We start from the raw sequence: 25,604 nt of genomic DNA, 5'->3' as shown, positions 1-25,604 counted from the left end.
TATGAGCTCAGAGAGGTTTTATGTATGTTGAGTTTATTATTTTACTTTGTGTTAATGTTTTGTTAAGTGTTTTGTTACAGATGCCGCTGTTGTGAAAGCGCTATATAAATCAGGATGTATTGTATTGTATGTATTCTAAACTACAATATGAGCTCCTTCCACGAAAGAGTGATTGCATGGCCAATGCCGAGGGTGGCAAAATAGAAATAAAATTCATTAGAATAATTACTATACTTTGAGGAGATTTTAGGGGTGTTAAAATGAATTTTTGGGGTAAGAGAGCCCCTAAAACATTGTATTGTTTGCGGGGCTAGCCACATCGAATAAATGCTTTGCATGTTTTGTGCAGGCTGTTTTTTTGGGGTGGGGGGCGGGGGGTGGAAACATTGAGGGATAGAACTGAGGTGTCTGTGAATTGGATGCCACATGAGACATCAGTGAAGGACGTTCAGACTTGTTTCGCTGGAGGGTGGTAGAAGAGTCTAAACTCGAGACTCTTAAGGATTTCCCTATTTTTTTTCCTCATGTACGAATGCTCTATTTTTTCATTTTTGGGAATGTCAGATCTGAGAACAACATTGATGGAGACTGATAGCAAGCTGATACCAACACTAATATGAACTGATACCATCACAGATATTGCAAAAAAAAAAAAAATTGAACATCCTAAGCACTAAGGGGGATTTCGGGACTATTACAGTACTGTATGTATGTATGGTACAGAATGCCGCTGCTCGCCTTTTGACTGGTACTCGTAAGAGGGAGCATATAACTCCTACTTTGGCATCCCTTCACTGGCTCCCCATTCATTTTAGAATTATTTTTAAGATCCTCCTCTTTGTTTTCAAATCTCTGAATAATCTCGCGCCACCTTACCTCTCTGAGCTCATACGCCCCTACACCCCTGCCCGGCGCCTCAGGTCTGTGGACCAGTCTTTGCTAGACGTACCAAGAACTAAACTGAGGCTCAGAGGGGATCGAGCCTTTTCTGTTGCTGGTCCATCTCTCTGGAATGACCTCCCACTGAACATTCGGCAAGCCTCCTCGCTGCCCATCTTTAAAGCCCTCCTCAAAACTCACTTGTATTCTTTGGCGTTTGACTCAGCATGACTTAGATTTGCTCTTGATTTTACTGCTTGGTGCTTTCTACCGCCTTATTACTTATTACTTATTACTGATTCGTCTTACTGTTTATTGTATATGTTAAATCGCTCCATGTACAGCACTTTGTATGCAGCGATGGCTGTTTGAAAGTGCTCTATAAATACTGTTGACTTGACTTGACTTGACTTGACTTGTATTAGAGTATTTGTTCTCTGACTCCTTGGGACACGGGTGTCAAACAAATTTTTGTCTCGGGCCCCTTCTGAGTTACGTCCTTCCTCGGAGGGCCATTACATCCTATTATTACTTGTACACAACAAATCAAATTGATGGATTACTACTTTTGAAATCGGTCAACTGTTTGTTTGTTGTTTGTTCAATTATTATCCAAGTGTGTGTAAACAGGGTTAAAACATTCTTGCAAAATCTCAACATTATTTATTACACATGACAATTTGACATTTTGGTTTAGATTCGAGCAAGGATCATGGAAGTTGACACACATTATTTGTTTCGAGGGCCATATAAAATGATGTGGTGGGCCAGATCTTGCCCCCAGGCCTTGAGTTTGACACTTGTACCTTAGTAGAAGGGTGACACTGAGTAGCTGCACTTGTAGTGGCTACATGCACACTTTCTATTTTGTGCACACAATGCCGTAGCCCATGTACACGTAGTAGTAGCAGTTCCTGCCCACCAAGTAGTAACAAAAAAAATTAATTAATAGGCTGACTCACAACAGAAATTCTTTTCAGCTCAAATATTTCCTGCATAACTGTATTTTTTTTCTTTCTAATTAAAACCAGACTGCCCTTGGGTAATACCTTTGGGTGTATGCCAAAGTAGAATATTGAATATTGCCTATTTGAAGTCTCTAGTACCGCCATGTTCTGTGGCTTGCATTAAAAAAAACAACTATTAATTAAAAACTGGACAACTTCACCAAGTTGCTGCGGGTGTTTCCAGAAAACCATTCACCGGGAGTTCCACGAATTGTTGGATAAGGGATGGGCATATTAACAGATTGGTAGAATTATTTTGGATTGCGTGGAACTAATTGTTGATTTTTCACATCTTCAAGCGCCTGAGGCAACACGATGTGCACTCCTTGCAACCTGAACAGGAACTGTTGGTTCATTCTGAGCTAATGTGTTGTTTAACGACTGCCACGGCTCACCTGTTTTGTGGGTTTGGTCATGTGATGTTGACAAGCTGAGCCCTAAGATACTGATGACATTTTCAGTCGACAGGAAATGACAAAAAGGACGCCCAATGAGATGGATACAAGTAGGAGGGATTGCTCTGCTTAATTCATATTCCACAAAGGCAATATTAATCAGAATAGCGTATCTAGAGTATTAATGCTGCGAAGAACATTTTTTAAACAACTTCCCCTTTTAAAGAAGGACAATGCCAGTAAAAGCATATGGTACATCCACGCAGACCTCCGCCAAGGCACAACTACCCTGGGCAGCAAAAATCTGCTCAATAAAACACTGGCATGAAAGAAGGTTTTCAAAATATTTCGACTAAAAGACAGAAGATGAAATTCTCCTATCCTGGAAAGTGAAAATTTATTATTCTGCTATCTAGAAAAATAATACTGCAAGGTCACTAGTGCCGTCTAAACGAAAATGAAGAAATGGATTTCCCCAATAGTCAGATCTGGAAATTTCATCATATGGCATCCTTTGCGGAGGAATTCATTCGCACATATTACCGTACATACACAGACTTCAATGTTGCCCATGTCGTTCTTGTACACGTCAAGTCAATACGTGTGGCGAGATTCCATATTGGACAATTCACTTTCGCGCTGAGCGGTTCTTCCACATGTTCCTGAACCCCCTCCCCCCCCCATTATGTTTATTATTTCAAGAGCCACATCACTTTACCAATAAAATAAAAGCCCTTCTTTACACTCTAATCAGCCAGTAAGGTAAAAAAAAAAAAAGAAATCGAACTAAGTCTGTGACATAACTAACCAGAATAATTAGTTACTGCTGACAGTCGCAGCAGTCAACGTACAAATGACTGAAACAGACTTGCACTCTTGTCAACTTGTAGACATTTCACTACTTTTGTTGCGTGCAAACGGAAACTCGCCTTGCCCTTTGGCGCTGACACATCATCCCAAACCAACATCAAGAAATGTAATGAAACTGGTTGTATCGTCTCCTCTTTCAAACATTATTTATGAATGCTTGTTAGCACAGGGCTGGTTACAAAAACACAGCTCAACTCGGAGCCGGTGAAAGTATTTTCTTGTCTTCTATTCGAATTGATGTCACAAATATTTCATTGTTTGAGTTCCTTGACTTAAATGTGAGTTTCACAAGGTTGCGAACAGAGAGAGGTGGAGGCGTCATGACTGATCTGGCCTTCGGGCTCAATGATCTGCAATTCCCACATGGCATATGGACCTCTTCTTTCAGATGTCCTCTGTCCTTGCAGCGCTTGACTTGTTCTACTTGTGTGACCATTTCCCCCCGTGTCTTCAAGGCCCACACTTTCCGTCTGAAATGGAAAAGGACACAAATGCTCTGCAATTAGGGGCATTGGTTGAATTGACTGCAGGGAGGCTGAATGTCTCATCAATCAGATACCGGTCCCTGGTCTTTAAGTGAAGCTCCTTTCTAGTTAGTTTTGACATTAAAAGTGGTTTGAAGTGCCTGAAATGACTTCCTTGTACTCTGTATTCTTGTTTTTTTTGCCAAAATAGTACGGTATATTAAATCAACTCTGTTTCACCTCCAGTAGAGCAAAAGCACAGTGTGATAGGATGTGATTAGTTAGTTTTCAGGATTTTGCAAAAACTAAAAGATTTTCAGAGGGGTGCCACATTCAATTTGAGGTGTTGAGAACAAATTCATTCATCCTCTTGGACAATTTATCCCACGAAGTGGCCCAAAGATATCTGTCGCTTACTCATCAAATGTCAGGGGTTCCAGAAAATAACAGCTCAAAATTATTTGATGTGACATATTTGGGTAATTCTGTTTCATTAAAAATTGATAGCTCTTTTATTTCGATGCAAAAGGAACTGGTCAGCCATGAAAGTAAGTATGCCTGCAGGTTCATTTCCATTGATTAATTAATTGCCACACTCGTAGCTCTAAGACCTTTGAATCGAATTTGGGAAGATGGTCATCGTCATTGATTAAAATGACCATTCCATTGTCATTTTAATCATTATTTTTCATCAAATCAAGTTTGCAGTTGCACATGATTTGGGGATGGTGCACAATAGTATATACTAGCAATGCAAGTCGTATTGCCAACTTGAACAATGCAGTGTTTGCTCACTCAATCAAGATGCGCTTTTTTTCTTAAGAGGCAATGGTTCCACTTGATGCAGGCAATATGTGATTCAAATTCCATTCAGTATTTCTTAATGTTACATAAGAGACGTGTTTTGAGCTGCGCCACCAGAGTGTCTAATTTGCAACTAAATGACATTCCGCCACTGTTATAAAAGCCATCTCCTTCTGAAAAGCAAGAGCAGAAGCAGCAGTGAACCACATAAAATGTCACATACTCTTTGAAATTAAGGACTTTAGCTTGTATAAAGAGCGAAGAAACGAAATAACAGCACAAATTCTGTTTGAAGAATCTTTGTTCCGAAGACGATCTGGTCAATAACCATGACAGTCTTTATTTATCCCACGAAGATTGCTCATCACTGCCGTTATAGAGATGTGACAGCACCATAGATTTTTGTTGCAGGCCACTTAGGGGTTACGTCTTCTCTTGGAGGGGGGTTACGACAGTGAAACGGAATAAATGTTTAATCATTACATTGTATTAAAAAAAGACTGATTAGTAGTTTTGATATCAGTCAACTATTTGTTTGTTGTGCAATTATTATCCAAGTGAGTGTAAACCGGGTCACAAAATTATTGCAAATTTATTACATAAGACAATTTGATATTTCGGTACAAGGATCATTAAAGTTGACACATATGATTTGCTTTCGCGGGCCACATAAAATGACGTAGTGGGCCGTATGTGCCCCCCGGGCCTTGACTTTGACACCTGTGGTGTAAAGCCTCTATCTTACTGCACGGTAACAAGCACAAGTGATCTTGAAGGCAGCGAATGTTACATTCATGTTCGTCAGGTTTGTTCAAGGTCGCAAATGTTCACCAGACGTTATCTGTTTTTACACTGCATCGAAATACATCATTATTATTATTATTATTTTTAAGTAACCCAACCAGCCCTGGAGAAGGACTTGAAGTTGAATGCATTATTCAGAAAATGTGCACACTCAAATGCCGCATGGAGACATCTCTGTGCAGAAAAGGACACAGCAATCAGTGTGTGACTGAGGCATTGTTACTGTTTGTGGCCTAGCGTGGCAACAGACAACTAAAATGGGTCCTCTCATTCAATGCAGAATGAGCTACCGACAACTGCTGGTGACTTAAATAAGTTCACTGACATGATGGATCTATCCCCACCCCAATCATTGTGTCATGTTTGTGTCGACAGAAATAGAGCTGTCATTGGTCATGTATTTATTTCTGAAAGGATCTGTACTATTACTCTTTTTTATATATTTATTTATTTATTAATTTTTTAATATGTATTTATTAATTTAAACAATTAGACTGATCAACTTCTGCCTCAGCTGATAGGACAGTTATGAATGTTAAAATGTTTAAAAAAACATTGCCTCGAAATGTTCTAAAGATTTTGTTGTCGGTGCAGTTTGGACACCTTGAGAGATCATTCCAAGTTGTCTGTAAGTGATGTAATAGGAAACTTAGAAATCCATGGAATTTGTTGTGTTCAACCTTTGAGGTCGGTAGGAATATAAATAGCTAAATGGGCAAAAGGTCCAAGATGCACCATCAGGCAAGTATACGTAACACGCGTGGGATAAGACGTGTTACACTCTGTATAAAACCCATTTTGACGCAGAATTAAAAGGCTTTCGCAGACGCACTTGTCATCAGTTTTGCACGTCGTTACAAGCATCTTCATTTGCACTCGCGAGCTCCTCCATTAACAATTCAATGGAGATTATGGGACCATCTGGTGTTTTAATGAACTTTTCTGCCCCCGTTGATGGCAATGGACACATTAAAAAGTGTTGATGGAACATTTTACATTTCATGTATTCTATAAATTAAAACCAGTCAGATTGTGGTTCAACATAGGGCACCTGAATTTAATAATTGTTACTCTGCATGAAAAATCTTACATATATTTTCCTTTGCCTAAGGATGTCTTCAAAAGGAGAACAGATCAAAGGTAGCAAAGGTTCTCATACGCTGTACCTAGGTAAACGTACGGATACTTATGAAAAAAGACTTCAGTTCATCTCTCGACCAAAACGAAAGGTTTTTTTTTGTTTTTGTACTTCTGTACTTGACTCTGAAATTGAACTTAAGTCCAAAACTAATTTATTTTTGTTTTCTGCCACATATATACATTCTCAATTTTGACTTGGCACAATGAAGGGAAAAAAAACAAAAACAAAAGTGTGCACAAAACAGTTTTCTTCTCTTCTTAATTTATATAGTCCTTGTGCTTAGAAGAAAAAGCAAAAACATTACACTCTGCTTATTATTGTTTTGGAGATAGACTGTTATTTTATGTTTATTGACTTTTATTTTATGCTACCAAAACAACAGTTCCGATAGCTTTGCTAACACTGGGTTCCCAAAATGCAAAATTAGCTAAAACAAGGCTGTTTTTGCAAAATTGTAGAGAGATTTGTTTTCGAAGATAAAGGAGGGGAAAAGTATAAGTTTGTCCATAAAATAAATACCCCACTCATGATTAGACAGTATTTTGTCCGTGATTTCATTTGCATTTTGCTCCACTTGACACAATGTAAGAATGTCGGAATACCTTGGCGTTGCCTTTTAAGCTGCGACGGGCATCCGTTTCTCTGAAGAGATAGCCTCTATATTCTGCTCCGTCCTTCTCTGACAATTTTGGAACAGTCATCATCGGGTGAACAATCCCAGGCTTCGTCTGAACAATTCAGCAGACATGATAAGAGACACAGGATTTATTCATAATAAAATGATTGTGTAATTTAATCTTCAAAAGGGGAGGAGCAGGGGATGTTTCAATTGATAAAAGACGGAATGGCTTGTACCTTTTTGGAGTCCGTCAGCCTTCTTTTGACACTTGGAAGTGGATGCACACTGCTGACAGATGCCTGATGACATCAACATGAAAGAAAAATGCCTGAGAACCTAAACATTAGGGTGAAAACATAAATAATGGGCTAAATTACCTGTGTTGAGACGGAACATTATCTTTTTGACAAATGGGAAAAAAAGTCTCGACAAAAGTGGACCTCAAAATGCAAGTTTATTGTATGTGGCTTGGAAAGTGGAAATGCAACAACCTAAACAAAACCTTTTCAAAATGAGTCTTTTACGCCACATAGCTTGGTCGCTTTTGACACACCTTAATGCACATCTAAAGTATGTCCCCCCCCCCCCCCCCACCTCCTCTGTGTGTTTCCAACGTCCAGCAAAGCTTTTTTCGCCATAACACAAGCATTTTGATTGAGGGTAAAAACTGCAGCTGTACTTACATATTTGGTTTCACGTCCCAAAGACTTGGTAGAGTTGCTCTGGAAATACAACAAAGACACAAGAAGATGAAACAAAATTTACAGCTCAACACAGTTCGGTTATCCCCTGCTGAGGAATTGGAAAGAAAAAAAAAATACAAAGAAAAAGATTTTTTTAAACTTCTCACTCTGCAACACTTCTGCAAAGTGACTGGAAGTGAAAAGGACACAAGGAACAGACAAAAGACAGAATATTCTTGAAACGTTTTTGCAATTGGTTATTAGGTAGGACGTAATCGAGTTTTTGTGACTCTTGAGCAAGTTGTCATTTTCCCTTATTGAAAATCTGCGGGTGATATTAGACATGCGGAGGATATATGCATGCATTGATGTATTCCAAGAGCGCACATAAGATGGATAACTACCAGGTTTTCCCCTTTGATCAATAATGAACAGACAGATGGCTTCAACCGTCATCCTCACGATGACACAGTTCAAATTCCATTTTATCTCATTTCATTAGGAAACATTTCTTCAATGCGATGAGTTTTCCGTTTCGTCCCGTTGTTTTGAGTTGAGAATTTCAGATGTGTCTATTTTATAAAAGAAAAAAAAATGCAGAGAACTTTCCAAACTACTTACGCATGTACTACCAATGCGCTTCCATGCGTATTAATCATTCATTCATTCATTCATCTTCCGAACCGCTTCATCCTCATTAGGGTCACGGGGGGTGCTGGAGCCTATCCCAGCTGTCTTCGGGCAGTAGGCGGGGACACCCCGAATTGGTTGCCAGCCAATCACAGGGCAGAGTATTAATCAATAGATGAATTAATTAATAACCTTTTTGCAATCAGTCAGTCTATATTTAGAAGAGTCACCAATTTCTGCTATCTTGACTGTCTTCTGAAGCCAAAACCTCTTCCCTCCTCTTCTTGCTATCCACTTCCGATAAATCTGCTGCTGCATCAATATCCATTGCTTTTTTTTTTTTTTTTTTGCTTCTGGCATTTTGAAATGAAAATTGTCATCACGTCCCCTGAAACGATGCTGATAAGCACCATCTGTATTCTGATGTGAAATCGATTTAGTGTCAAGATTATAATCTCCACATTTTTGGGTTTAAAAGCGTTTTGTGCAAGGACCAAAAAACCGAGTCAGTGATGATGCGGTGATTCATGTAATGAAGCATCACAGAGAGTACGAAAAAGAAAAAAAGAACTCACTGTACCCGCAAACTGACGTCGGTCGCCAACATCTTGGTCGCCGTTTTGTTCTAAAATGGGGGCAAAAATAAATATTTGTGATGATCAAAGCAGCACCGTGCTATCGAGCAAATGATTCAACCGAACCTACTGGTGGATTGGAATTTGCCAAGATCTCATCAATTGCTGCGTACAGTTCCTCTGACTGCTGCCGTAGCTGAGCAGGTGAGCACATCTGATAAGCACACAAAAGGAATGAGCTTCCAGCGCAATTACATGACATGCACGGCATCAATGTTCAGCGATGGGTGTTGTGATAACCTCAGCATGGGTGTCTTCTTCATCACGCATGATTCCTCTTTTCAAGACGTTCTCCCTCTCTACCTGCTCATCTATTACCTGTGAATGAATGCGAAGCGCAGTGGATGGTAATCATTTGCGAGTGATTATAGGTGAGACTCCCATGTCACTCCTGCACAATTTGCATTCGTGCACTCTGCCGTCGCCTGTGCGGCTTGGCTGTATGAGTGCACCGCTAAGACATCACATGGCTGATCAGTCAACAGCATATTGAGGTGCTTTGATACAAAGACGGTCCGTGTAAGTACCTGCTGATCCAAGAGAACGGTGTTTGTAGGGATTGCAGCAAGTGATTTGTAGCTTGACTTAATCTTGTGAGGCTTCAGTATACAGAGTGAGAAGAACACGAATGAATATGAATTAATTCACAGCTGAACTTCAGGGACATTCATCAGCTTATCTGGCATTGCTCCAGGATACCAAGAAGAAACCTTTCAATCATTTGGTCACACGCCAAATACTGACGTGTGATTGGCGCCAAATAATTATTCTGTGGGCGGCCATTAGCTGAGAATGCCGGTGGAAATGACAAGTTGAGGACAGAATGACAATTGACTCTTAATGGAAACCCAACATAGAGTGGATGGAAAAAGTATACACATATCTGTTCAAATGCCTCGTTTTTGTGATCGGGTCCACCTTTAAATTCTAGCAATCTTTTTGAGGAAAGAAAAAAATGATAATTACATTTTATGTGTGCAGACATGTCTCAATGAGGCCAATCATCCATCCATCCATTTTCATCCGGTGCTGGAGCCTATGCCAGCCGTCTCCGGGCAGTAGGCGGGGGACACCCTGAACCGGTTGCCAGCCAATCGCAGGGCACACAGAGATGAACAACCATCCACGCTCACACCTAGGGACAATTTAGCGTGTTCCATTAACCTGCCATGCATGTTGTGGGAATGTGGGAGGAAACCGGCATACCCGGAGAAAACCCACGCAGGCCCAGGGAGAACATGCAAACTCCACACAGGGAGGCCGGAGCTGGAATTGAACCCCATACATCTGCGTTATGAGGTCAACGCGCTAACCATTGGACCACCGGGCCAATGAGGCCAATATATAATATAATGGACTACAACTCCAAAAAATACAGTTTGTTTGGAGTAAACACAACATTGCTCATCACCAAATTAATGCTATAGCTAGCATGAAGCAAGAAGGTGACAGCATCGGGCTTTGGGACCGTTTTTCTTGCGAAAAAAAAGTAGTTTGGAATCATCCATAATAGGTCCAAGAAAAAAAAATTATCCTTCATACTGTAAAAGAACACACAGCTTTGGCTCTGAAACTAATGATCAATGACACAAATATGAAACGCAATTTACAAAAAAAAAGATCTCTCCATACAGCGAGTTTAAACGCTTCTCTCCTGTCTTCATCAGGGTTTTTCAGCATTCACTATCAAGACTTCTCTGATTGTAAAAGCAGAATTTTATCTGTGTTAATCTACCGGTGCCTGCATGTTGGTCAATGCAGCTGCACCCAATGTTTAGACTGACAAGCGCATGTCTGCATATCAAGTGAACGAAAGCCGAGTCAAAGAACAGCATGTATCCTGGAGCGTGTTCAAGTGGTGCATGTAGCAAACGGAGTGGCTACCTTTCTTTTTTTACTCTCCCTGTCACTGCAGTCTGATATTCCACTCCCCGGCCTCGGGGAGGGCGTGAAGCGCGGGGAGAAGGAAGGGGATGGCGTGAAGTCTCGAAATAGCGTGGCGGGAGAGGGCGTAGGCGTGGGAGAGCCGATGGGCGAGTGCCACCCGGAAAAAGCGACGGGTGTGTCGCGAGAAGTCAGGTTATGTGCCTTGGGGAAGCCTTGCGGTGATTTACACCTCCCCGTGGTGAAAGAAGGGAGAGGTGATGTGGCGGTGCTGGCTGAGCGGGAATGTGATTGAGAAGACAAGGGGCTGCTGGGAGAAGGGGATCGCAGGCGCTCGGAAAGCCAGCGAAGTTTTGACAGGGAAGAATTTGGCTGCGGACTTTTCTCCGTTGTAGAAGTGGCCGCTTGACACAAAAGTGTAGGCGGAGTCATGTCTTTGTCAAAGTTGTGGTCTCTTTTGCTGCTCAGGTACAGGTGAGCAAAGCTGGGCTTCAACTCAGGAGGCTTGAACGCAAAAGTAGGCTGCCGTGGGATTTCTATGTCGTTCGGTGCAACGCCTTTAAATTTTGAGCATAGTCCTGGTGATGGGTCTCTCGGCAGCACGGTCCTGCTCTCCATCTGCGGCGACGAGATAGCCTGGTCCCACTTCGGCAGACTTCTTGGGCGACTCTCCCTTGAGCACCATTTAACTGGAGCGCGAGGCCTACTGTGCTCATCAGGCAGCTCAGGCGGGGGCGCCGTAACAGACCTAATAGGCTCCCTGTGAGGAAAAGCTTGACCATCTAAGGTTGTAGATGATGTGAACGGAGAGGAAAACTCCAGGGGAATGGAGGCCACGGTGGAAGCTGCTGAGCACGCGTTGCAGAAAGTGAGAGTCACGGGGTTCACCGGCCAACAGGGGGTGTAAGGCCTCGGGAGAGAAGCAGAGAGAACGGGCAGGCGGCCTTTCCTCAGGATGGCTGTCAAGAGGGAGAGTCTGGTGAGGGGAAGCCGGCGCCGAACAGGAGGAGACTGCGGGTGGATTGAAGAAGCCAGGCTGTCACATGATGAAAAACAGGACTGAGGGATGTGAACCAAACTGGAGCCCGGAGCGAGAGCGTGCTTTCTGATCTGAACCACAGCAGGGGAGAAGACGCCAGAGCGCACCGACGAGCAGGGAGAGACGGTGCGGCTGAGAGAAGAAGGAGAGGCAACAGAGGAAAGCGGCATGGCGGGCCAGCACTTGTCTCTGTCCCAGCCCTCTGAGAGGATGGACTCCCTGGATGAAGCCGGCGTGGGGAACACGTGTGCCGACCATGCGGGGCTTGTCGTACGATCCAACCCGGGAGGCTTATTGGGAGAGAAACCCGAGCTAACCTCGACGCGTCCTGAGGAATCGTGACCCCGCCGCTCAGAAAGGCCTTGGTGTTTGTTATCAGTTGTCTCCATGGAGGCAGCGCCGCTGTGTTTGGGTGTATTTTCAGACCGGCCACCAAAAGACATGGAGTTGTGGTAGCGGCTCACTTGGGCTACTGGAGACTGTAGCTGACAAAAAAGTGGATTGAAAAATTCTTAGTTTAGGCTGAGAACAACGTTTGGCATTAAATTTGGTCAAAGTTGGTTCAAGCGTGAACGTTATTGACATTTCATGTCTACAGAAAGTACTGTGAGATTACCTCAATTAACATCTTGAATCTTATAACTCAAATGACACTCTATATAACTTTTCTTGAAGCTGAGCAAATTACAATGAATGAATATATATATATATATATATATATATATATATATATATATATATATATATATATATATATACAGTATATGGTATTTTTCTCGTTTTCACAACACATTCTTCAGTTGTGGGAGCTCCCTTACCTCATTTGTCTTTATTTCCTTTTCTACTCCACCCTGTGGTGAATCTTTGATCAAGCGTATCTCCGCTTTTAAAATCTCCCCACCCGACATGGTCTTGCCGCTTGTCTTCTCATAGGCGCCAACCACGCTCTGACAGGGGGAAGGCAAAGAGAATACTGAGAGAGTGAAACATGAGATAAGCCTGGGGTGAAGTTTAGCAATCCCCCTGAGCTTGAGGGAGTGTGCTCAGTGTCAACGCACCACGTGTCCCACATGTGTAATTCACATGGACGCACGCATGTCATGCTGACGGGGGGGCTAGGCTTCCCCATGGTGCATCAATTAGCGATTTGCGTAGGTGATTTTGAAGCATTTATTAATCACCAAGACCATCTCCATCACTTCATCGTCCGTGTGTTATGAAAACGATCTGTTTGCTCTGTTGCACTTTTATCAATACTCTGATGGCAACACCTTAGTCTAACTAAACATTTATGCATAAACAGCATCCATATATGAAGGGAGAGAAGTAAAGAGTGAAAGGGGCACTCCGACATCCAAGTCTCTTTCGAGCTTGGTTGGTAGGAACCCAGTTTCTAGTCACCCAGTTCAAATTCAAAATGACAGCTCAGGGTTTATTATTGGTCCTCAAGAGTTTTTATGACCTCCTGTAGAAGGTTAAAGTTCATTCAATTTGATCTGCTGGAGACAATCGCAAATGTGTTCCATGCTTCAGATTCCATTTCACAACATTAGGAAACAAGAGCACTCAGCAGAACCAAGCCAAAACACCAAGCGTTAGTCGATTCCTCTCTCCTAGTATAGCGCCGTACAAAGGAGGACGAGAGCTACTGTAAGTGCAGTCAACCGCTGCCTATTTGCTTGCTTTGCTATTCAAGAGCTCAACCTAACCAAGGTGAGAGCATCAAGTGTGAGTGACAGACGACACCGTGTTCCAGTTGACATCCAAATTTGGACTACGTTACGAACGTAGGAACAGCGCTCGTTTGTAAACTGAGGTGCCACCGTTCACTCAAAATGGCACATTTGTTTCTAGTGTGTTCTGCTGTCAATCAAGTTGCGAGAAAATCAGTCCATGGTTGCAAATTTAGAACAGTTACTAACTGAAAACAATGTTCTCTTCATGTAAAGTAATTGATGATAATGTCTAGTGAAAAGTGCCGGATAAATAACAACAACTAACAAAATAACTGAGGAAAAAGCTACAGTTTATACAATACTATACAATACACCTTTATTCAACTAGTGCTTTCACAATGGCTGCGGCAGTAAGAAAGTGTTTCATAAAACATTTACCCGTAATATAATAAACACAACCCAATTAAGTTATGGCAGCAGTGTCACTATACATCTGTAAAATTCAGTAAATAAGTTAATAACATTCAATAAACATCTTAATTTGCAAGTCACTAATTAAAGAAAATAGGATAGACTAAGACGATATGAAGACCTTCTTATATAAAAAATATATATTCAGTAAATGGATAAAAATGCAAAATTTTCCCGAGTATGATTCTGGGGGATTATTGAATAATAAAAGTGTCAAATAAATATTTTTATGCCCCAGGGAATTCATCTCTTTCCAGGATTTTTTTCCCCCTTTCATTTTGGCCTCCACTGTTTGCCATTTATCATTTCTGACATGGATGCCAACATTCACGCTAAGTGGTCTCCTACACATGGCATGACACGACACCAAGATGACAACCCTCCATTTAATAAGTCTTTTTAGACTGTAATGGAGCATGTGAAAGGCTGGCAATGTGACATTTTTATTCTGGGAAAATAATTCACAGATGAGGCAGCTTCAATTAATTATAGCTTGACAGACTGTGTGTCAAAAGCAAATCCTTTTTAAGACCCAAAGTGCAAAAATATGGCTTTATCATAAGTACAAGTTTATGAACTGAATGAAATGTCTGATGCACTACCATCCATCCATTCGTTCATTTTCTAATTCGCTTATCTTCTCTCGGGTCGAGGGCATACTGGAGCCTATCCCAGCTGACTTCGGGCAGTAGGTGGGGGAGACCCTGAAGAACCCCTGGTTGACAAAAAAAAAAACATCCGCGCTCACACTTTAGACTCTAAATTGTCCCACATCCAAAACACCTGCTGCCATGCGTGTTTTGGAATGTGGGAGGAAACCGGAGTACCCGAAGAAAACCCACACAGGATGAGAACGTGCAAACTCCACACAGGAAGGCCATAATCGAACCCACGACCTTTGCACTGTGAGGTCAATGTGCGAACCAGTCGCCCACCGTGTCGCCTGATGTACTACCATAGTCTCAAAATCACAAAGGTCACAAGATATTGCAATATAAAACAGATGCAAAATATTAGATAATGTATGTTTAAACGGTCATAATAATACTTTTTTTTGGTATATATTAAGACACAGAACTGTTTTAAATATAAATCACCTTCAAAAAGAAGCCCTTTCAATGAAGCATGAAAAGCTTGGAGTTTATTTTGTGTTTGTTTTGTTTTTGTCCTGTCCATTTTTTTCTCTCAATGACTGCCATTGAGAATGCCTTTTGCTAGTGTTCGCCTTTGAGATCAATTTCTTACTTCAGGAAATTCAAGAGGCCACATTTGCTATTTATGTTTCTGAAAAAAAAAAGATCTGCTGTTCATCACCGTGCGGATTAATCATTTGAAGTATTTGACTTCTCATCTAACTGCTTTGCATCCTGCCCTCTGGCAGTGTAAAGAACCACCCACCAGGAATTACTGATGTGTCAGTGTCATATCATATGCGACTGGATGTTTTCCATAAGCCACTCAAATAATTTTTGCTCACTTTACATGAATGTCCAAAAGAAAGATGAAACAGGTTTGAATTTAAGTCAGTTGGTGCAATGTGAAGTGCCAAAGCAATAAAGCAGCACATCAGGTGCCTATTGAACGACCCACGCACATTGCGCAGTTCCATCTCCACGCGCCTCGAACGCTGTCGAACTTTGGACCCACGCTGTGTTTGTTTCTTATTTATTTCGATTCTTTGTTCTTCTCCTCACTTTTCAGCCTAGTCTCTCTCCAGACTTTGTCAATTGCCCTCTCAGGTTTATGGAAACGGTGACCTTTGCTATACCGAGCACAACACGCAAGTGCGTTGTCAGAAATTCTTTTTTTGCCTCACCTTTGATGAACACGCTCCATCTTTTCTCACAACTGAAGAAAAGATTCCAGCGATGAAAAAATGCCATAAGAGCAAAAACTCTTGGAGGTATTGACTTAGTACCATTGAATTTTTACCAAAACGCACCATTACAAAACGCACCATTACATTCTTATACATATTTTGAATTTCTATAATGGCCATCTCTTCTATAATGGCCATCTCTAATGTTGATAGTTGTTGTGGAGTTTGTAGATTTCCACTGCGCTAGTGTGCTATTGTGTATCATTACTCGAAATATCTCCATTAGTCCAAAATAGACTGTACATTTTGGATTAAAACCACACTGAGTTGTTCAGTGAATGGATACTTGTGTCCATTCATAAGAATGCTTTGATAGACATGTAGTCTATCCCACTTCTCACCTGTTCACGCATCTTTAACTGAAAATGGATAAAAAAAGGACATGCCCTTTTTGTCTCCAGACATCTTGACTGTCTCTTGGAAAAATAATATCATTGATCCTGCAGAAGACAGGAAGCTCGGGAATAAATGAAGTGATTTAGTCATACTCTCTCATTCTCGTCAGGATTCTGGCAGCGTTTTTTTGAATATACTGAAGTCTTTGACAAATTTTGCTCGGAATCCCAATATGAAGTGATTTGCAAGAATCAAGACCGCAAGAGACAAGACAAAATATGAACCTGTTCCAGGGATGGAGAGTGCGGAGCTGAGGTTTACAATACCCCTGAGGTAGCGAAGCTAAATCTTGCAGAAGTGTTTGATGTTGGCCTCAAAGGTAAGGGCGACTGGAAAAGAAGTTCACACTGCAAACAGTCTGTGTGGCTAAAGTTGCAATTACACTGGGAGCTGTGTTGATCTCAATGTCTAATATTAATGCGTTGGTTAATTCACTTAGTTTCAATGTAAAATATGGATGGGGTACTTGAATAATTTACAATGGCCTTGCGCCCACAATTACACACTGAGACCAAAGGTTGAGGAATCGCATCGCAGAGTGCATTTGTTACGCAAAATGGCCGCCAGTGGCTTCACTTCTTGATCAAGTGGCACTGTTAGTCCATTCGTAAATACGTCCGTGCTTCCCAAGGGCATTCATGGGCGGAATCCCTCAATAAGAGTAGCATTTTCGTGCCATACTTTGACCTATATAGATCTCTTAATTTTAACCATCAAACATTGGGTTGTGAAAAAAAAGAATCAAAAGAGAAAAAAAAGAGAAAGAAATTTAAAGTGTTTTTAGTTGTTTCCGAGATTGGCTGGAAATAACATGCATGATCTTCAAACGGGAAGGAGTCAAATTTATTCCTGGGGTGGTTTAGGATTAAGGGTTCACATTGATGAACGACAACTACTTGCATGTGTTTAATCATGATGCACTGGGGGGGGGGGGGGGGGTGTTTCTGCAAGGATTATAGAGGACAAAAGTCATTTAAAATGTAGTCACTCTCATTCAGCGTTTTCCCGATTTTGGAGGAAAGTGCAAAAGTAGCAAATTAATATCACGTGAATTAAAGATACTGAATCTTTGTCCCGTTGAAGCCCATTAATAAGTAATGGAGTGTGAGGAAATATATACAATGCGGACATTACAATGTGCTTGCCATTTGTAATTGTGGCTGCATTTCAGATCTGGATGGTTCAGTTATAGTGCGAGAAGCTTATTCCGGATGTAATTGCAACAAGACTACGTACAGTAAAAGATACTATGTGATATTGATTCATTTGCGAGTTGCAAAACCAGATTATCTGTTTTTAATCATTCATGAAAGTAGTTTCAATCTACACCAGGATGGTGTCATTGTGAAATGATATCAACCCGCAGCACATAATGTATGTCCATAGCCAAAAGCACACTTATGGCTTTACCTGATTTGGTTTCTGATTCAGCCTCTGGCGCTACTTCACTTCAAATGCCTTTTATGGGTAACTTCTGCACCAATGGAACAGAGACTTCAATGGAACGCCTCGCAAAATCTAAAGAACAGAAAAAGAGTTTATTCATTGAGGTCTGATCATTGCAATTCCAAGCACACAGTTTGAATGACATCTTTACAAATGATTTCATTTATGATGTATGAGAACTGGTGGTTTGGTTTTTTTTTTCCATTTTCTGCATTATTAATCATGATAATGTAAGTATTTCAACCTGTCCATTTACGCTGGTTCTTCTTACAGTGCTGAAGTAAATAATCATCCCTGATCTCGGGATTGTTATCATACTCCCGTTGAGCTATTGCCTCCAACATTCAGGCAGTTCAGCGCACTGCGGGTAATTGTGTTGACACGTGAGGTTTATTGAGTTACGACAGTATTCCTTGAGCAAGTCGACATATGCAAATTTGCTAGTCTGCATTAATTTAAACTTGTTGCACGTGATTTGACAAACAAGTGCCAGACTTGCACGATATTTTTTTTTTTTGCCTTATTTTATACTTAGGCAGGATGGCAATACTATTAAAAAGATCTGGTCAATGATACACCTAATTTGAATTCCCGTAACACGGTCTAACGATAAATCCTGGAATGTATTCGTGAGGACATCTTAATGACTGAAGTTCATTTCATAACATTCTCGCGACTTAATAAAATGAATTACAGAGCCTGTCTGCCTTTCGAACAGTAAGGAAAGAAATACCGGTAGTCACAACAGAGCTCAGTTAATTCAAGCATGGTATCTTAGTCGGTGCTTGTGTATCCTGTTACAGTTGTGCTAGATTCTTCCTTCCGAGATTTCCTCGATTTCATGTAATCGAATTGTAAAGCCTCTGGTAAGCAGACGAACAAAAGTTACAGTTTGTAAAGTCCCCCCTTTGGCATTATCAGTAGCACAACGCCAAGTGGTGAGCAGAAAGCTGCCTTTCCAGCAGCTCCTATACTTTTTGTTTTTCTACTTTCTTCCTTTCATAACTTTGCTGCTGTCAATTGGGAATGTCTCCATTGTGAGACGAATAAAGCTTTTCTTATTCTTATATAACTGGCAGATAAGAAGGGGTGAGTCACAGCTTTGACTTTAACTATTTTTTTACTATTTGTACGATAAAAGGAAATCTGTTACATATGCTAAACAATATATTCTCCATTCATACAAAGATAATAGTGTAGCCTTGAACTGTGTTTATTACTTGGATGGAAGGACGGACGGACAGGCAGGCTTTTTGCTGTAGCACTACAAAAGATTAAATTACCCAGAGACAAACTCCTTGCCATTATGTTCCTGCCGCATCAAGCCGGCCCGTCTCAGCTGAAGTCCTAGTGGAAGCTTTTGTATTTAAATGAGTCTAAAACACATCTTCAGGAAATTATATTCTCGTTTTCTTTTACAGAAAGACCAACCAACAGCTAATCTTGTGTAGCAGTTGGCCTAAAATTGGCCCATAATTAGATCGGTGACTTGAGCTAGGCTGTTGGGTTGCTGTGACTTTTCTCCTTGCTTGGTCTTCCTTATCTAGGCCATTCTTGGCGCACATGCTCGTAGAATCCAGTTAAGACCGTGGACTCACACGTTGTCACATAGGCTACTCAATGTTGCTAAAATAGTACAAAAAATTGTCATTTTGGATTACGAGACCTTCTTCCGTGTCTGGCATCCATTAAATAGTTAATTGAGAATATAGAGTAATCTGGTAGTTCACGATAGAATAAGCCAGCATTTAAGATAACCAGCAAAAGTTTTCTCAGAACTTTCACTCATTGAGAGTTAAACTGAACCAATGACAGGCAGCTTAGCCTCACAACTAAAGTCGTCATTGAGGGAGAGAAAAAGAAATCTGGAAAATTTGAATGGTCTGTGACTGACGGGGTATATTACCGTTGTCGTATTTTAATATGGCATTGAAAGGATGATGCCAAAAAGGATTGTTTAATGTTTTTTTTTTCTCCACAGGGCCAAACTCCTGATGGCTGCCCTGCTCTCAACAAATGGAATTTATTCCAGTCAGAAAAAATAGTCCAAGTGCTCCACAAAAAGAGACATGCTGTGTTTTAAGGATGAATTGAGGCCTATTCAATTTTATTTATTTATTTTTGTATTTGCGCTACCCACAGAGAGCACAACTCTCAATATTGCAAATTAATTCTTAAAAAGAAAAAAAAGTCATGAATATGCACTACTTTTTAGAAGGCTCCCAATGAGTATTCAAAAGCTCACTAACTTGGATCGGAGGGGATTAACACAACAATGTTTGCAAGTCAAGCTAATAAACATGGTCAGTATTCGTTTACTTCAGTGTACCACGTAGCTGCGTTCTCCAAGTACACAACTCTGAACAGTAATGAAGCACCGTTGCGATTGTCAATCCAAGTGGCAGCACTTGCCACATATTGCTGCTTCAAGTTTGTTATACTGTTACACGTCAAGAGAGGAGCAACACTTGCAACATTTTAACTCAAACATTCAAACATGAAAGTTTCTACACATCACACATCGCTTTTGAATGTGCGCATGCTTGATCTGACAAACACAATAATACAGGATGTGTTTCAAATCTGTTTCAACCGGCAAAGCCATCTCCAGGGAGCTTGTGCACGACTATCAAGGGGCTAATATTATATATTTAAAAAATAATAATCTCGATACCTTTTATGTTGAAAATGCACAGCAATCTCCAGCTAACACATCCACTCTAAGATGACAAGCTTCAATTATATCAGCTTTGATGTTTTTTATTTCCCCTTCGACTATGCGAAAAAGGGAACATGTTCAGAACGTCATGAATGAACTCCAACATGGTTTTGTTGCAGAGCGTCAAATTGATGCGTATTTATTTTCAGCCCTTCTTTACCAATATGAGCTTTTAAAAATAGATTGGATGGCAGAGCAAAAGAGGCTCGAGATCTCTGGGCTTCAGAGTTCCACATCGGAAAATTATGTGTGGATTTTTCAGCAGGGAATGACATCAAATAGCCCGGCAACTCGCGTGATCCCCAAGGACAGAAATATTCAAGTAGATTACCAGAGCATGTCTAATTGGCTGCAAATAAAAATCAACAAGCAAATAACAGAACACCATCTTAAAAACGTCTTAAGTGTCCCTCACTCCTCAGTCATCAAAGCAGAGAAAGTGAATACTGCCAAAGACTCAAGTATTTCCTATTTGTGCAGCAGAGCTCTCTTGGAAGTTTTTCGAGTGCCGAGTGTGGCATAGGTCAAGCCGTCCCCATAGATCATGTCCACCCGGAACGCCGGCTCCCCCGTGCTATGTGTCACCTCACCGGCTGCGCGCCAGAAGCCCCGCAGCTATTGCTTGTGGAATGTCTGGCCTAGTCCAAAGACTAAATACACAACACTTCCATCATTTCTTCAAACAGATCACCCTCCATGAAATACTTTAAAGGGACACTCGTAAATAGTCACCTATGCTAGAAAGTGACAGCTTTAGAGAGTCAACGCTATAACATTATTATTAGCATTTAAATATTTGTTGTTTTTTTGGGAGGTGTTCACAAGAATTGAGTTGGCTGATATGTCAAAAAAAATAGAGGGCTGTCTAAATAGAGGGCGAGGAGCCAGGGGGCCCAACTTTTGGTGGGTTATTTGAACAGGATTTTATTGAAGTCATAATTATTTTAAATAGTTTCACACTGTCAAGAAAATGCCTTTTTAAATTTGGTCAGACGTACATCCATCTATCCATTTTCTCATCTGCTTATCCTCATGAGGGTGTTAGAGCCTGTCCCGTTTGTTTTTTTTGTGTGTGGGGGGGGGGGGGTACACCTTGAACTCGTTGCTAGCTAATCGCAAGGTACACATATACAAACAACCATTCAAGCTCACTATGACACCTAGGGAAAATTTAGTGTGTTCCATTCACCTGCCATGCGTGTTTTTGGAATGTGGGAGAAAACTGGAAGACCCGGAGAAAACCCACGCACGCACAGGGAGAACATGCAAACTCCACACAGGAAGGCCGTAGCCGGAATCGTACCCTGCATCTCAGCAATCCCAGGTGGACATGCTAACCAGTCGTCCACCGTGCCGCAATTTTCATGAATGATTTAGCAGTAAGAACGTCATTTTTCTTTGATTTAATTCGTTTGTCAAAATGATCTAGGCTGAGTTAAAAATAAAAATTAAAAAAATCAATTACAAGAAAGTCAATTACAAGAAACCATGAGTAATGTATATCACAATACCTGTACAACAAGAAAACCAAAATCGTGTAAGATTTTTTTTAAATTTATGGGAAAAACTTGATAATCTTATCACTATAAATTCATGACCTTATAAGAATAAAGTTGTAACAACTGCAAGAGAAAATGTTAATATTGTAGAATATAGTGAAAATATGGTGAAGTGATTGAGCATTATGAGAATGATGTTGCAATACAAGAAGAAAAAAATGAATTTGTAAGACTACCATCCTATTAGAATGACTTTTTAAAATCATTTTTGACTTTATTTCCTGATTGCTCTTCCTATTTATCCCCACCAATCTTTCCTTTTTTTTCCAATGCGATCCTAATAGACTTACATCTCTGAGTAATGTTCATTTTAAGCCTCTCCCTGGAGCACAATGCTCTCGGCAAACGATTCATCCTCCGATGCTCACGTCAGCTCCTACTGCGGTTTGTGTTGTGCGCCTAATCGCACAAAACTGTTGGGTGTGTCTCAGTTAAGACTTTAATAACAGGCCGAGACGAGCCTTCTCTCTCCACAGCAGATAGTACGTGCAAAGATAGCACAGCGCCAGCTGCTCTGATAGACCCTCCTCTCACACGACCCAAAAACAAGCTCCGTGGGCCATTTCACTCACTGTAACTTTCATCACCGACATCAGAGCAAGGGAAATAGAACTAAGGATGGATTTGGATGCCTTTTGAAACACTAATGCTGTTTACACTAACAACCATTCACACCTGAGGACAAGTTGGAGTTCTGAATTAACCTAACATGCATATTTTGAAAGGTAGTGGGTAAGGCAGAGTACATAGAGAAATCCCATATAGGCATGGGGAGACCATGCAAACTCGACACAGGCAGGTCGAAACCTGCATTCGAACCCCCAAACTTAGAGCTGTGAGGCACACCATATGTCCACCATGCCATAGGCTGAGGGTCGGCAACACGCGGCTCCAGAGCCGTATCCGGCTCTTTAGCGACATCTAGTGGCTCCCTGGAGCTTTATAAAAAATGTTTGAAAATGTAAAAAGATTTTGATAGAAGGCTAATATAGCTCAAATAGATATACACAGTACATGTTGCAGCTCCGAAAAAGGAGAGCTGTGGTGTTGGGTTTTTTTTTCTCAAACGTACACTTTATGCTTTTAACAGTCTCGACAAACACAGACACGTCTGCATCCGCCCCCGTGCCTTCTCTCTTCTGTTCAACTCGAGAGGCGTTCAAAGACAGCCTGCGAAAAATGGAAATTCATGATGACTACACTGACACTAAGAAACGCGAAAAAATGCACCACAACAAAAAAATCAAGCGAGAAACCCACAAAATAAATTCTGTGGGGGCATTTGTGAATACACATCAGAGGAATGAATAATAAACAATTCTGAGACAGTCCAGTCTCCTACATACATACAGCATGTGTTTCCTCCATTGTACGTTTTATAAGGTACAATACAATGCAATACATGCTGATTTATATAGCGCTTTCACAACAGCGGCAGCTGTAACAAAGCGCTTAACAAAACAGTTAACATAAAGTAAAATAATAAACACAACACATAACATAAAACATGGACAGTCATGCAGTTCTAACCACTTTTCCATCCCACGCTTTGTTGTTTGAAGCAGTTTGAGATGAACTATTATTATTATTATTATTGTTGTTGTTATTTTTATTCAGCAGCCTGACAGCAGTCGGTAGGAACGAGCGTCGGTATCTCTCCTTCTTGCAGCGCGGGTGTAACAGTCTCTGGCTGAAGGAGCTACCAAGTGCTGTCAGGGCGGGCTGGAGGGGGTGGGAGGGACTGTCCATTATAGCTTTTAGCTTAGTTAGCATCCTTCTGTTGCCCAACTCCTCCAGAGTGTCAAGGGAGCAGCCCAGGACAGAACTGGCCTTCCTGACCAGTCGCTCCAGTCTCTTTCTGTCCCGAGCTATGGTGCTGCCTGACCAGCAGACAATGCCATAATGGATGGCCGAGGCCACCACAGAGTTATCGAAAGTCTTAAGGAGCGACCCCTGAACCCGAAAAGACCTCAGTTCCCTGAGTAAGATAAGTTATCCTTTATTTGTACCACACTGGGGAAATTTACAGTCTACAGCAGCAATATATATTATAGAAGGCTTTCTTTTTTTGCAGCTCCAGATATATTTGTTTTGGGGATTTTTTTTGTCCTATATGGCTCTTTCAACATTTTGGGTTGCCGACCCTTGCCATAGACTCTATGGCGGAGAGGATTTATGATATATCTTAATTATCCTAATATCATTTTTTTAAACTATGTAATTCCGGATGGCTTATTTACTCAACTGGCACTGTGAGCACAGCATAGCTCCCCGCAACACAAATATGATGGAGCATGCACAGTCCGTATAGATTTACTCACGTCCAATCATTATTAACGCTGCAAAAAGAACTCACTTAAAGGCTGCGCTAAATTGAAAGCGGACACTGATTTACTTGTTTCAGCAGATGCTGTTGTTTTGTTGAGCAAGAGTTGAAATGGGGTCAGGAATTTAATTGTGAACACTAAGCATCTATCAATGGAGGTAATTATCGTTGCTACCGCTGAAGAAAAACAAGGCTTCAATTTGAGTGAGATGTTCATGTTTGTTTGTTTTTTTTTTCAACCCTTTCATAGACAGCGGTTACTACAGTGGACAGCGTATGTTTTCAGGTTACAGGTTATCATATTTGGAGCCTGAAAAGCTTAAATAGGTTTGCCTTAGTATGAATCCTCTGCACACGCAACACAATAATGGCATTTGCATCAATATTTAATTCAGTGTAATGCGAGAGGGAATACGAAGATGTATAACATCAAGAGGGTGACGGGTTGTTTTCGAGTTTCAGTGAGTGGGGCACAATTCATATTAAGTGATAAAATCAACTAAAACCTTGAAGAAATGCCACGGCGCGGCAATATTGATGACTATTTGCCAAGTCCTTCTCATCTGGTTGATGTTTTTAATAGTGCAGCATACTCCGTGCAAATCCTCTTACCTTATTGGAGCTCTTCATCGCCGCATCAGATGCCAAAGGTTCTGCTTGTTGTCAGGCCTCCCGTAGCAAGCGAGCAGCTCTCTCGCATGTTTGATGAAATCAGCATGACCACTTCTCGGCCTCGCCGCTTGGAATTTGATGTGGGCCGCCCCGCCATGCTTCCTTCCTTTTATAGGCGCTTAATAGACACAAATAGCTGGCAGACAGCAGGCAAGGCTGTATTGCACCGCCAACAATGTTCACAATGGAGGTTGCAAACCACACAGTGTGCTCAAATGAATTTCGTCTCTAAACTAGTTTTTACTTTTTAGTTTCCTCAAAGAGAATCGTACCGTATTCCAACAAATTATTTAATATGAAATTAGAAAACTGTTGCATGGAAGAGTTTTTTGGGGGGGCGGGGGTTGTTTTTGTTTTTTTCCATTGGAAAGTCCAAAATATACATCTAAAGTCAAACGAACTTCACTTCAAACCAGTACAATGCATGATGTCACACAGGACTACAGAAAATGAAAAACCCTGCATGTTTTATTTGGGGATGGGAGGGGCATTAATGGGGGGTCAATGCAAAAATGTTCTTTCGAATAATTTCCATGCAGATCTACGAGTCTTAACACGGCAATCGGATTAATATTTGTGGAATATGAGTTAACCGGTAAAATCCAC

General features: G+C 41.1%; 1 protein-coding gene and 1 long non-coding RNA gene across 5 annotated transcripts; both read right to left on the bottom strand.

Annotated features, from left to right (window-relative positions):
• Nucleotides 1-1,527: 1,527 nt before the first annotated feature.
• On the bottom strand, nucleotides 1,528-16,268 carry mlip (muscular LMNA-interacting protein). Of its 4 annotated transcripts, none has more exons than XM_052080529.1 (11): nucleotides 16,222-16,268; nucleotides 12,673-12,801; nucleotides 10,816-12,339; nucleotides 9,459-9,530; nucleotides 9,172-9,249; nucleotides 9,002-9,085; nucleotides 8,877-8,921; nucleotides 7,667-7,705; nucleotides 7,220-7,282; nucleotides 6,967-7,092; nucleotides 1,528-3,621 (listed from the first exon to the last, which is right to left on the bottom strand). In XM_052080529.1, the coding sequence occupies exons 1-11, from the start codon at nucleotides 16,231-16,233 to the stop codon at nucleotides 3,424-3,426; spliced, it is 2,370 nt and encodes a 789-aa protein (XP_051936489.1). In that variant the 5' UTR covers nucleotides 16,234-16,268; the 3' UTR covers nucleotides 1,528-3,423. The 4 variants fall into 4 exon arrangements, 3 of the variants coding, with proteins under 3 accessions (XP_051936489.1, XP_051936490.1, XP_051936492.1); XM_052080530.1 differs by having other exon boundaries at nucleotides 10,816-12,333; XR_007964842.1 differs by having other exon boundaries at nucleotides 3,508-3,621; nucleotides 8,872-8,921.
• Nucleotides 16,269-16,476: 208 nt separating this feature from the next.
• LOC127610405 (uncharacterized) lies at nucleotides 16,477-25,232 on the bottom strand. Its single transcript, XR_007964843.1, has 3 exons — nucleotides 24,939-25,232; nucleotides 17,687-17,794; nucleotides 16,477-16,605 (listed from the first exon to the last, which is right to left on the bottom strand). It is a non-coding gene; the product is annotated as an uncharacterized LOC127610405 (long non-coding RNA).
• Between the last annotated feature and the right edge of the window lie 372 nt (nucleotides 25,233-25,604).

The sequence above is a fragment of the Hippocampus zosterae genome, chromosome 11, assembly GCF_025434085.1.
Source record: "Hippocampus zosterae strain Florida chromosome 11, ASM2543408v3, whole genome shotgun sequence".
NCBI lineage: Eukaryota > Metazoa > Chordata > Actinopteri > Syngnathiformes > Syngnathidae > Hippocampus > Hippocampus zosterae.
The sequence above is the reverse complement of the archived record's forward strand: the minus strand, read 5'-3'. Positions and strand labels throughout refer to the sequence as shown.

Bases quoted from the DNA above. Each gene is read 5' to 3' on its own strand.
- mlip (XM_052080529.1), bottom strand. The intron at 12,340-12,672 runs GTAAGGGAGCTC...CTTTTTTGTCAG, and splicing joins AGGAAATAAAGACAAATGAG to CTACAGTCTCCAGTAGCCCA. The intron at 7,283-7,666 runs GTAAGTACAGCT...TGATGTCATCAG, and splicing joins TGGGACGTGAAACCAAATAT to GCATCTGTCAGCAGTGTGCA.